The sequence below is a fragment of the Dipodomys ordii genome, unplaced genomic scaffold, assembly GCF_000151885.1.
Source record: "Dipodomys ordii isolate 6190 unplaced genomic scaffold, Dord_2.0 Scaffold55, whole genome shotgun sequence".
Classification (NCBI taxonomy): Eukaryota; Metazoa; Chordata; class Mammalia; order Rodentia; family Heteromyidae; genus Dipodomys; species Dipodomys ordii.
In genome coordinates this window covers 4,136,912-4,150,231 of record NW_012267271.1, presented here as the reverse complement: position 1 = coordinate 4,150,231, position 13,320 = coordinate 4,136,912, and the positions used below count along the sequence as shown (strand labels likewise).

The 13,320-nt window shown below is 54.8% G+C and overlaps 1 protein-coding gene across 2 annotated transcripts in view; it reads left to right on the top strand.

The window, feature by feature from the left end:
• Positions 1 to 13,320, top strand: part of Sh2d3c (SH2 domain containing 3C) — a 35,452-nt gene that overhangs the window by 13,524 nt on the left and 8,608 nt on the right. For both annotated transcript variants that reach the window (XM_013021469.1, XM_013021470.1), the window contains 4 exons: positions 855 to 894; positions 9,305 to 9,433; positions 10,646 to 11,100; positions 12,475 to 12,599. In XM_013021469.1, the coding sequence (XP_012876923.1) occupies positions 855 to 894; positions 9,305 to 9,433; positions 10,646 to 11,100; positions 12,475 to 12,599 (749 nt within the window). The remainder of the gene's footprint in view (positions 1 to 854; positions 895 to 9,304; positions 9,434 to 10,645; positions 11,101 to 12,474; positions 12,600 to 13,320) is intronic.

Below are 13,320 nucleotides of genomic sequence, written 5' to 3'. Positions count from 1 at the left end.
CGGTCTCTCCTGCCGGGGCTGGCTTTGAACCGCGATCCTCAGATCTCAGCCTCCTGAGTAGCTAGGATTACAGGCGTGAGCCACCAGCGCCCGGCTCTGAGATCCATTCTGAAAGGACAGGGGCGGATCTCCTGGTGGACTGGCTATGGCATGGGAGCCAAGCAGGAGGCACAAGAAGGATGGGGCTGACTTCAGCTGAGCCCCGAGGAAGAGAGAGTGGGAGGATGCACAGCTCTGCTGTACGGGACAAGTGGCAGAGCACCAGGACTGCGCTACTGGGCCATGGTGTGGAAGGGGTGGGCCAGGTTACGTCAGTGGAGAGAGCTGGGATTAAGGCTGTGACTAGGGGCAGTGGCTCCTAGTGGCCCTCATGAGGGAGGGAGGTTGGACTGACAGCCGCCTCCAGCCCTCAGCCAGTGCAGACTCCATCCCTGCCGCCCTGAAGGCAGAGGGAGCTGTGACTAGGTAGGGGCAGGGGGCTGAGTCCTCGCCTGGGCCCCCAGTGTTTAGAGTTGGGGGTGTGGGCTGGGAGCAGGGACAGGACCGGAGGGCAGCAGGGAGGAAGGGAAGAACCTGGACAGTATCGCGTCCTGAGCTTGCCGGCTCAGCAGCTGGTGGTCCTCACTGTCTGAGTCCTCCACCACTTGAGGAGGCCAAGGCTGCCGTTGTTCTTGGCTTTACAGACAGAACGCAGGCTAAGAGAGGTGAGAGCATTTCTCCAGTGATGCATAGCTCTGGGGTAGAGGGCAGCCAGGCTGGTAGACTCCAGGAAGTCCAGGGATGAGGCTTTGGGATGCAGGGGGGGAGGGGGCAGTGCTAGGACTGGGGACTCACCTCTTTTCTCTTTGTTCCAGAGCTGCTGGAGAGCCTGAGGCTGCTGGAGACTATGTGAAGGTAGGAAGGACTCAAGGGGTTAGGCATGGGTTAGGGGACACTGGAGGGCTCAGAGCCTCATCAGGAGGGGCTGTCCCCAGGGGGACAGGGTCAGGGGTCAGGCAGCACTTGGGTCTGGTTTCACTCTGAGCAGCTTCTTTCCTTGTCTGTCACTGTTCCCTGCTGGCCTCAAGCTCAGACCAGGCCCCACCTACCTGCCAGCAGCTGGGCTGGGAGGGGACAGGAGTGAGGAGCAACTTAGATCTTCAGCATGGTGTATGGGTATGGGCTGGGGGGATGTGCACAACGCATGCTTATCAAACTTATTTATTTAAGTTTTAGTGTATTCTCATGGTACTGGAGATTGAAGCCAGGTCTAAAAGTCTACTGCTTCAGCCACATGCCAGCCCTTCATTTGTTTGAGACACTACTTCCAAATGAAGTGGGCGTGTGAGGGGGGGCGGGGGGTGGTGACAGAGCTTGATTTAGTGCTCTACCACTTTGAACCATGGCACCACTTCCATTTTTCTGGTGGTTGGAGATAAGAGACTGTCTGGGCTGGCTTTGAAGTGTGATCCTCAGATCTCAGCCTCCTACATAGCTAGGATTATAAGCATGAACCATTGCTGCCCAGCCTAAGTGAAGTGTGTTTGATTTAGTGGTAACATTAATAATTCTAAATAACATTTTTAGTATCTGCTATATGCAGGTGTCGTGCTGCTACTGGGCACTGTGTGTGTGTGTGTGTGTGTGTGTGTGTGTGTGCGCGTGTGTGCGCATGTGCACACGTGGCATACGCACATCAGACCTGGGGCTTGAACTCAGACTCTAGGTGCTGTCTCTGAGCTTTTTTGCTCAAGGCTAGTGCTCTACAACTTTAGCCAGTCTCCAGCCTTAATTAAAGATAAGAGTCTCACAGGACTTTCCTACCTCAGCTGGCTTTAAACTTCAGTCCTCAAATCTCAGCCTCTGGAGTAGCTAGGATTATAGATGTGAGCTCCCAGCACCTGAGTTTTAGTCCCAGATCTGTGACTGAACTGAGCCTCAGTGTGTGCTCATGTGTCTGAGGACCACCTTGTCTGCAGCAGGGCAGGCTGGCAGGTCTCCTGTCCTCAGGGACATTCATCTCATCACCCTAATTGTTGATGATGCGCAAGGCTGCCTCTACTATCGCCAGAGTATAAGAGGCCATGACTCTCAGCCGGGGAGCTGGGAGAAGGCCAAGGAAGGTTTTCTGCAGGGGAAAGCATTGAAGCCAGGCCACTGCAGTTGGCCAGTAATATTCCCTGTCACCTCTCCATGAGAGAGCAGCTGGGCAGAGATGGGCTGGAGGGTATTCCGGGCAGAGCCAGTCAGAAGGCAAGCTAGGGGCACCTCAGAAGTCAGCCTGATCCTCCTGAGCTCGGGGGGGGGGGAGCTTGAGAGACCCAAGCAAGGGGAATGGGACATCAGGGCAAGATTCAGTACCCGGCTTATCCTGGCTGCCTGGCAAGGTAGTGAGACATTGAGAGGTTGTTAGATATCTATTTCTCCCTTTAGTTTATGGAGTTTAAAACATGAATATGTGTGTATGTGTGCCAGTACTGGGGCATGAACTTGGCCGGCAGTCTATTACTTAAGCCTCCTGGAAGAAGTCTCTTGGACTTAGGCTGGGAATGTGGCTTAGTTATAAAGTGCTTGCCTAGCATGCTTGAAGCCCTGGGTTCGATTCCTCAGTACCACATAAACAGAAAAAGTTGGAAGTAGCACTGTGGCTCAAGTATTAGCCTCTAGCAAAAGAAACTCAGGGACAGTGCCCAGACCCTGAGTTCAAGTCTCAGGACTGGGGAAAAAAAGAAGTCTTTTGGACTTGTCTGCCTGGGTTGACTTTGAATTATGATCCTCAGATCTCAGCCTCCTCAGTAGCTAGGATTACAATGTGTGAGCCGCTGACGCCCAGCTATAAAAAAATTATGTATGTGTGTGCGTGCACACATGTGCACATGTACATATGCATGTGATTCTGGGACTTGAACTCAAACCTAGAATGCTCTCCTTTAGCTTTTCAAGGCTGGTACTCTACCATTTGAATCACAGCTCTATTTCTGGCTTTTTGTAGATTACTTGGAGATAAGAGTCTCTCAAGACTTTTCCTGCCTCATCGGGTTCAAAACTTGATCCTCAAATCTCAGCTTCCTAAGTGGCTAGGATTACAGGAGCCTGGAAAAATGCTGATTTTTTCAAAACATCCTGTAATACTTGCTCACTGGAGCTGATTAAGCAATCCCCAAAGGCTACAGTCAAAGGAATATTAGTTTTATTTTTGAAGCACCCAGTGAAGGGTGGCATTCTCGGGCTTATGAATGTACCTTGGCTGGCTAGAAGGGCTTATCTTGGAAGAGGCAGCTTCTAGAAGACTCCGAAGTTCCCAAGCCATGATACAAATGCTTGGATCTGAAGGAAAGAATTCTAAAATTCCAAGACCATACTCAGGAGCTTCAGGCATATTTACAGAAAATAACAGGGACACCGAAAGGTAGACTCACCTGCCTGAGATCACACAGCCTGAGGGAAGGATTTGGATATGGGGTCTGACTGATGTTGAATCAGCAATGATACTCATTGTAGCTATGATTCTAGGATTAAAAAAAAAAGTCCAGATTTTGAAAAATGGCAACTGCTTACTTGAGCACTTACTTCATGCTGGTAACAGTCATGCATCAGCTCTGACAGCTCTTACAAAGTTCTGAAAGGAAAAGCCGGAGGTTGTTTCTCTGCTTAAAATTCCCAGTGGAACTGGGCCCCAGTGGCTCACACCTGTAATCCTAGGCTGGGAGATGAGGATCACTGTTTTAAGCCAGCCCAGGAAGGGCAGGGAAGTCCAGGAGACTCATCTCCAACTAACCAACAAAAATGCAAGTGGAGGCCTGGCTTAAGTGGTAGAGTATCAGCCTTGAGCAAAAGAAGCTCAGAGATAACACGCAGGCCCTGAGTTCAAACCCCAGTATTGGTGCACTGCCACACACACACACACACACACACACACACACACACACACACACACCATAAATAAAAACAAAAAGTTCTGCAAGGTTCAGATCTTCGCTGCGTTTTCCAGCTGTGTTCCCTGCCCGTCCAGGGCTCCCTGGGTTGGGGAGACCATGAGTTTAGGGAGAGGCAGGTGACCTCAGCATGGCCCCCCAAACCATTGAGCCTGACCTGTAAGCCCAACGCCTTGTTCCTGTGACTCTCCCCGGCCACAGCGGATTCTGCAAACGCACACAGGGATTTTTCCAGCTTTAGATAAGATTTGACGAAACTGGGGGCGTTCGGGGGTCCGTGGGCAGCGGGCAGGTAGCGACCCCCCCTGCCCCGGCCCACCTCGGCCCTCCTCAGCCCTAGCTGGGTCCTTGGTCCCGCGCCTGGGCTCCAGGCAGCCGTGCGGTGCGGGGCTGGGAGGGGGGTGGGAGGGGGCGGGGGGCTGGGCGCAGGGGGCGGGCAGAGGGAGGAACAATGGCCCCCTCCCCTCGCCGGGCGGGAGGGTGGGGTCTCCCCGCCCCGCCTCCGCTCCTCCCCCGATCAGGCGATGAGGTAATCGCGCCGCGGAGAGGCACGCGCCGCGCCGCCGGTGCCCAGCAGCTCGGTCCCCACGCCCCTGGATCCCCGCGCCCCTGCCCGGCCGGCCGCCCCCCGCGCGCCCCTGGGCTTCCTGGCCCCGGCCCCGGCCCCGCCATGACCGAGCGGTGCAGCCTGTGGAGCGCCCTGTCCGCCGCCGCCTGCTGCTTCTACCGCGGCTCCTTCGTGCAGGTGCAGGTGAGGGGCGGCTCCGGGCTGGGACCCTCTGGCCGCAGTGCCGGGGTCTGAGATCCCTGGGATCGCAGCCCCGCGCAGCCTCCCGGGCCGGGCCGGGCCGGGGGTGGTGGGCTGAGGCTGGAGGCGGGGTCCCCATCCTCACCTCGGGATGCCCAGATGCCCCGACCCGGGGGCTGGGGTTCGGCCGCCACTCCCCGGAGGCCGGCCCTGGCGGGTCTGGTCTTGCCTCCCGGTCCTCCTCCTCAGGAGGCAGCGGCAGAGCTCGGACGCGGTCCTGGGAAGGGGTCCTCCAGCGGGCACTCGGGTCCCGGCGGCTGACCCCGGCAGCCCCGCTCCCCATTGTACCGCGGGGGCTGAGTGCGGGGGGCGGAACTAGCAAGGGGGCTCTGCGGGTGCTGCGGTGGGGACCAGGGACGCCCCACACCTTGTCCCCTCAAGGTGGGCTTAGGACGCGGGTCCCAACACGGCTGCTGGGCAGCGCCGGACGGCTCGGCGGTGAGGGGGTTAAACGGAAGGGGGCGGAGGGGGCCCGACCCCGCCTCTCCACCAGCAGCTCCCGGGGACGGCTCTGCCTGGGCTCGGGACCCCTAAGGGAGCTCCAGAGAGGTGGCTGGAGACGGGCTGGCGGGAAGGGACCAGGGCTTTGCCCGGGGGTGCCTGCGCCCCCCGCCTCTCTGGCCCCAGGGAGACACGGGTGGGTGGGTGCAGCTCTCTGCGCCCCTCGCTCACACGCGCTCCTAGCCTGGCTGAATGACAGCCGCCGGCCTCCGAGCGCAGCATCCCCGCGCCAGCCAATCAGGAGCGCGCAGGCTGAGGCGGTGAGGTCATCTCTGGCCAATGGCAGTGCGCGCAGCCCAGGGATGCAGCATTGGAGCCCCAGCCTCCCCGCCCCTCCCCACCAACTCCTGGGAGCCTGGGACCCTGAGGACGAGGGTGAGGTGGAGGGCAGAGGGGCCCCAGGGCTTGCCACCGTCCGCTGTGTGGATTAATCCGGTTCGCCCCCTACTCCTAAATTCTGAACACTGAGGAAAGACTGGAACCACAGCCCAGTCTCCCAGTACTGCTATAGACCCGGCTACTGGGGCCCCGACAGGAAGTGACTGGCTCAAGGTCACACAGTGGCAGATTCTTAGGGCTCTTGGCCTCATCCCCTTGGCCTCCTATCCCTCTAGCTCCAGCATGGAACTGGGGGAAGTTCCCATTGTGTACACTTTGTTAAGAAGAACCCTGGGAAACACTTTTCTAGCTCCTTGTTCGGGGTATCCCCAGTTTTATTCTTCCCAGGAGCTGAGGAGGAAGGTCCATGCTGTTTATAAGCACTTTGGACTGAGAGGGAGGGGGACAGGAACCCTCAAGAATAGAAGCCCCTTGGAGATGTATGGATAGCTGAGAAATGAACCAATTTCAGCCAAGCCTTGGCGGATCGTGCTCAGCTGTGGGCAGAGGATGGGCAGAATTCCCCTCCGCAGGCCCAGCCTTTCCCCCGAGCACCTGTACAAGCCACCCACTCCTACCATCTGTCCACAGAACTCTGCCTGCTCCTTGAAGCCCAAATTTTCACGGGCCCATTGCCAAATGGCTTTTGTGCCAAACTAACCCCCCCCAAGAAGATTCTAGCATCCTCCTAGATCTCTGTGGTTCCTTGGTGCTCTTTCCTCACACCCCTTCAGTGTCCACACAGATATCTCTAGCAGGCCCTGCCCTGCCTTCCTCCTGCTATTTCCTGAAGACACAAAGCTACACTCCACCGTAAACAGGAGCTGACCCAACTTTCAGCATCCTTTTGTGTGTCTGCTGTGACCTCAGGGATTTCCAGCTCTCCAGGAAGCCCCCAACGCTGCCGCACCTGCCCCTGCCGCTCACAACTCCTTTGAAGCTTCTCATTCTCCTCACTCTCTACCTCTGGTCCTTGACTTTGTCTGCAGGGTCCTAACTTCTTCCATCAAGCTCTTCCCTGCCCACCTGCCCTCCCTTGTGCTTTTGCTTGGATTTGCTGATCCTCTTTGTGCTTAGTAGAAACATCCTCTCTTTTGGAGAAGGAGCCCCTGACTCTGCTCTGACTGGGAAGGAGGGAGGCCCTCAGTAAATCCCTAAACATTTAGAAACCTGGGGTTCAGTGTCACTATCTTTATGGGCATCCCAAAAGGCCAAAGGACCATCCTAGTTGCCTTGGGCCTCAGCCGCAGCCCAGAACCTGAGATGGAGCTAGTCAGTGTTGCATGAGAGAGTAGAAGAGTCTAGAAATATTAGGAGCTGGAATCATGGTGTCCAGGGAGAGTGCCAATCAGGGTAGCCAGGCAACATGGGGGCGGAGCCACTGAGTGAGGACCTGAGATGAGTGGCAGGTCTGAGGAGGTTGGGCGTGGTGCACAGGATGCTTGGTCTCTGGGGAGGAGAGGTGTTGGGAAGAGACTCAGCTTCTTTCCCTGGCCTGTCCTCTTCTATCTTTTGGATCTCTTTCCTAGAGCAGCCATTTTTTGAGGCCTGGAGTTGGAGGAAGAGAAAGTTCGGCATCCTTTACATTCTCACAGTGATGTGGGTGTCCAAGTGCGAGCTGCCCTGTTCTGAATGTCCTGGCTATGGAGTGAGGCAGGCCTTATCCTTGCAGCCATTTTCCTGAGGAAGAACTCAAGGCCCAGATGACTCACATGACACAGTCAGCCAGGGTCAGGCTGGGCTGTATGGTGGGGGTGTGCCTCATGGTGGGGCTCCCATCTCCTGACAGTATGTAGGAGCCCTCTGGGATTGGATGACCTCTAGAAGCAGGCCACGTAACCAGGAAACCATGGGCAGGAGGGAAGATCACACTGTGGGCATTTTCTTCAATGCTGGGCTTCCCAGCTGAGCTGTAGTTTCCAAATTTGGTGAGGGTCCCTTGAGTTGGAAAGGGGCACGGGCGGGGCTGGGAAGGTGGCTCAGCGGTAGTGCGCTTGCCTTGCATGCACGAGGCCCTGGGTTCAATTCTCCAGCACCACATAAGCAAAAAGAAAAAAGCTGAATGTGGCACGGTGGCTCAAGTGGTAGAGCGCTAGCTTTGAGCTGAAGAGCTGAGGGACAGCGCCCAGGCCCAGAGTTCAGGCCCCACAACCGGATCCAAAAAAAAAAAAAAGAAAGGGGCACGGGCCTGGGGAACTGAGCTGCATGATGACCACATCTGTATAGCCCCCTGCTCCTGAGCATGGCTGCCTCCCACCCTTGCACTGGGCAGCCCACCTTCCAGAATGAATTCTAGGCCATCTGGCTGTCTGTGTCCATACCTGAGCTTCTGTCCATACCTGTGCCTCCCCTTCCAGACTCACCTGTAGAAATCTCCTTCTTCTTATTTTAAGATCAAGGTGGTGGTCAAGCACTCATCACTCATCCCTGAAATCCTAGCTACTCAGGAGGCTGAGATCTGACTATCAAGATTCAGAGTCAGCCCAGGCAGGAAAGTCTGTGAGACTCTTATCTCTAATTAACCAACAGAAAACCAGAAGTAGAGCTGTGGTGCAAAGGGGTAGAGTTCTAGCCTTGAGCAAAAAGAGAGAGGGACAATACTCAGGCTCTGAGTTTAAGCCCCATAACACTCTTCCTCCCTCCCCCTTACACACACACACACACACACACACACGCACGCACACACACACACACACACACACACACACGCACGCACACACACACACACACACACACACGCACGCACGCACCAGAGTTCAAGCCCAGGCTTCTGGCCTATGCTCCCTGCCTGGCTTAGACTTAACCACCTCCTTTAGAAGAGCCTCAAGCTCTGCCGCTGTCCAGCTCCATGGTGCTGACTACACCCAGCTCAGATGCTGCTGTTGTCTGGCTGGGAACACAGTCTGAATGCTTTAGGGGAAACAGTTGAGATTTTTGACATTTCTTTCTTCCAGCTGGGACAGGTATCCATGGGTAAGGCCATTTCTGGCAGGTCTCTAGTGCTCCAGCATTCTAGGGCAGAAGTTTACATGGGGTAGAGTGAAGTCAAGAGGGAGGGAAAGAGTGCTTTAGGTGTGACTCTGGTAACAGCGCCTGTTTAGCAAGTGCTAGGCCTTGAGTATCACCAAAAATAAGAGGAAGGGAAAAGGGGGGCTTTGCTAGGCACTGCTGACTCACACCCATCATTCTAGCTATTTAGGAGGCTGAGATCTGATCTCAGTTCCAAGCAAGTTTGGGCAGACAAATTCAAGAGACTTTTTTTTTTGGGGTGCGTCCTGGAGCTTGAACTCAGGGCCTGGGCACTGTCCCTGAGGCTCTTTTGCTCAAGGCTAGTGCTCTACTACTTGAGCCATAGCACCACTTCTGGCTTTTTCTGTGCATGTGATACTGAGGAATCACACCCAGGGCTTCATGCATGCTAGGCAAACACATTACCACCGAGTCACCTTCTCAGTCCTCCAAGAGACTTTTATCTCAATTAACTAGCAAAAAGTCAGAGGTCAAGCGGTGGCTCAAGTTGTATAGCACCAGCCTTCTTTTTTCTGGTCCTGGAGCTTGAACTCAGGGCCTGGGCACTGTCCCTGAGCCTCTTTGTGCTCAAGGCTAGCTCTCTACCACTTGAGCCACAGTGCTACTCATAAACATAATACACACTGAAAAGAGAGCTTTGAGTCAATGCTAACTCTTGTTGTTTCCTGTCCAGTTCTCCAAGGAGAAGTACATCCTCGACTCTTCACCAGAGAAACTGCACAAGGAGCTGGAGGAAGAACTGAAGCTCAGCAGCACAGACCTCCGCAGCCATGCCTGGTACCACGGCCGTATCCCCCGAGAGGTGAGCAGGCCCTTGGGTTGGAACCACAGCTTTGCCTAGACCCTTCCACATACCTCAGCCAGCCCCAGCCCCTGGCTCCAGTCACCACATAGGTTTTGATCTGTTCCTTGATAGTTTTAGTTCAAGAGGGATGGGATTAATTACAGCTTTGCAGTTTGGGGCTGTGTGACCTTGAAAGAGTTGCTTCACATCTCTGAGCCCTAATGTCCTCATCTATACCATAAAGAGTAATACGAGTTATGACCCTAAGGGTTATTGGAAGAGTAAATGAAATAATTCAAAGTGCCTAACATAAGGTCTAACTCTGGTGACTCAATGAATATTATTGTTATGACTTATTATTACTTGTTATTCTATTATTATTGGTCTATATACATCAGTCTCTTGTGGGTTTGGTTAGTGGGTATCTGTCTTTGGACTACCCAGTTTGTTTGTTTTTGTCAGTTGTGGGACTTGAATTCTGGGCCTGGATGCTGTCCCTCAGCTCTTCAGCTCAAGGCGAAAGCTGTTGAGCCACAGCACCACGTCTGGTTTTCTAGTGGTTTATTGGAGTTAAGAGTCTCACAGACTTTCTTGCCAGGCTGGCTTTGAACCATGCACAATCCTCAGATCTCAGCCTCCTGAGTAGCTAGAATTACAGGCATGACCACTGGTGCCTGGCTGAACTACTCAGTTTTGATGGGTTACCTGATCCTTTTGTCACCCACACTGTATCTTGGCCAAACACTTGCCCTACCAGGCCCTGGGCTAAAAGAGGTGGTGGCTTTCCTGCAGGGCTGGGGGCTCTGGGTGGATGCTGAGAAGCAGGCCTACAGTCAGAGCCTGGGGAGAGAAGTATACAAGTGGAGAGCTGCACAAAGAGCAGTCTGGCCCTAAGGTGGTCCCTGGGGGGTGGGGGTGGGCTGGGGCAGACTCACCAGAGAAAGCAGCTTGAGGCAGATACAGAGGCTGAGAATGGATAGGTCTGAGCCCTGGGTCTCTGTGCTATCCAGTCAGGGCCTCACGCCTTCCCATTCATGAATCTCCTGTCCCAGACTTGGTCCTGGCTGAGTGGTGCTATCCCTGACCCCAGGCTTTAGATGTCAGTTTTCTGGATTGTCTACATTCTGGGTGTGGCCTTGGCATCCCCTGTAACCCTTTGGTGGTCCCTGTAGCCTGGATCTGGCCCTCTTCTATCCCCGTCACCCTCCAGCCTCCCTGTGCCTCCCACAGGTCTCTGAAACCCTGGTGCAGCGCAATGGTGACTTCCTCATCCGGGACTCGCTCACCAGCCTGGGGGACTACGTGCTCACGTGCCGCTGGCGCAACCAAGCCTTGCACTTCAAGATCAACAAGGTGGTGGTGAAGGCTGGCGAGAGCTACACCCACATTCAGTACCTGTTTGAGCAGGAGAGCTTCGACCACGTGCCTGCCCTGGTGCGGTATCATGTGGGCAGCCGCAAGGCTGTGTCTGAGCAGAGCGGGGCCATCATCTACTGCCCAGTCAACCGCACCTTCCCGCTGCGCTACCTCGAGGCCAGCTACGGCCTGGGCCAGGGCGGTGGCAAGGCTGCCAGCCCCGCCAGCCCCTCCAGCTCCAAAGGCAGCCACATGAAACGGCGCAGTGTCACCATGACCGATGGGCTCACCGCCGACAAGGTCACGCGCAGTGACGGCTGCCCCACCAGGTCAGCTGGGCTCCATCGGCCCATTTGTCCATGAGAGGCTGGCGAGTGCTTGCTAGGACTGGGGCTTGAACTCAGGACCAGGATGTTTTTCCTTAGCTTTTGTGCTCAAGGCTGGCATTCTACCACTTGAGTCACACCTCCACAGCTAACTTTTTACTGGCTCATGGAGATAAGAATCTCACAGACTTTCTTGCCTGGGCTGACTTCAAACTCTGATCTCAGCTTACTAAGTAGCTAGGACTGCAGGCATGAGCCACCAGTGCCTGGCTCAGAAATGTGTTCATGATACCTGTTTGTTCCTGCAGCCGGGTAAGATCAAGTTCAAACCCAGGAAAGGGTGGAACAGCTAATATTTTCAGGGAGCCTACTGCTCCAGCTCCGTGTCAACTCTTACTGCCTGGGAGCGGGGAGACATGTCCAGCCCCTACTTTATAGCTGTAGAGGAAGGCTTACACCGGGGAAGCCAACAGCTGGAGTGTAGCAGCATTCAGATTTGAACCCAGAACTTGCAGACTCTAAAGCCTGTTCTCTTCATTTTTGCAAACAGCTTCCCTGGCTCTTTGCAGACAGGCTCACTGTCTCATGTCCCCAGCATTGGGTAGGCCTTCATCTCCATCTCCCTGAGCTCTAGGGTTGGGTGCTACCAGCCAAGGACTTGATGGATAGGTAGGCTGGCAGTGGTATGCTTGGTTTGTGGGGTAGAACCAGTGATGTCAGGATCTGCAGGCCACACTCACTCTTGTGCTGAGATATCCAGAGTCTGTGGAGACTGCTGGAGCAGCAAGGGGGCGCCATTAGATTCCCCACCCTTCCTGGCTAGCCCCAATCTCCAGGACCTTCTCTCGAGTTTTCTGAGGAAGGGTCCTAGGAAAGGGAAGGTTGTGGACTGCGCAAAGGCTTCCGCCCCCACAGGGGATAGTGTACCTTGCGAGCTTGGAGCGTGGATACAATTGTCCAATTTGCACAAAGGTACCTTGTGCGAGGAACAGCAGAGTTCTGGCTGTGTGTCCCTTCCTCCCCGGGACAGGAGAGACACAGAGAAGCCTGATGGAGCCTGATGGGCTCCGTGGGGTGTGTCCACCCTTGTCTTGGCTTTGTGAGAGGAGGCTGATTGGGATGCAGAAAGAGTGCAAGGAAATATGGGGGGGATACCAACTAGAACCCCCCGGGCAGTGCCAGCTGACCCCCGCTGTCCTGCTGCACCTTCCTCCCCTAGCTCTTAGGTTTTGTACCTGGCCATTGAGAGATAGAATCTGACAATTCCCAAGCCTTTTCTGCTTCTGAAGTTCAGAGGGCAGAGGGGAGGCTGGGGGTCCCAGGAGCAGGCTGAGACCTCTGACCTCTGCTCCTACTCATGGCAATGTCTCCCCCTAGCACGTCCCTGCCACACCCCCGGGAGTCCATCCGCAACTGTGCCCTCAGCATGGACCAGATTCCCGACCTGCACTCGCCCCTGTCCCCCATCTCCGAGTGCCCCAGCTCCCCAGCCTACAGCACTGGTAAGAGCAACAAAGAGGGGGGCAGACAGCGGGGCTGCCGCTGGGGATCTGTTACCCAGATGTCATCATGTCATCATGTGCTCTGTCCTCCAGAACCTTCTGGTAGAATGGCTGTTGTGTTCATTCAGCCTCATTCATCAGGCCTCTGTTAACCACCAGACACTGAATGAAGTGGGCTTCTGGTGTGTGTGTATGTGTCAGCCACCTGAAGCGACCCTCAGCTCCTCCCACCCCCCAGCCAGTTCTGCTGCACTGATTGGTTAGGACTCTGCCAACTTAATGCAGCCTTTGCTACAAAGGGCTGGCTCAAGCCAGGTTGGCTGGGCCTTATTTTTATTTATCTATTTTTGTGCCAGTATCGGGGCTGGAACTTAGAACCTTGTATTCTTGCTCAGCTTCCTTACTTATGGCTGGCACTCTTACTACTTGGACCATGCTTCCAGTCCAGCATTTTGCTGGTTAACTGGAGATGGAATCCTGAGAACTTTTCTGCCTAGACTGGCTTCAAACCAAGATCCTCTAAGTCTCTCAGCCTCCTGAGTCCATTGGGAGCCACCCGCCCACAAATTATTTATTTATTTCTGTGCCTGTACTAAAACTTAAACTCAGGGCCTAGACATTGTGTCTTAGCTTTTTTGGTTCAAGGCTGCCACTTTACCACTTGAGTCACAGCTCTACTTCTGGCTTTTTGGTGGTTTGTTGAAGAGTCTCACAGTCTGCC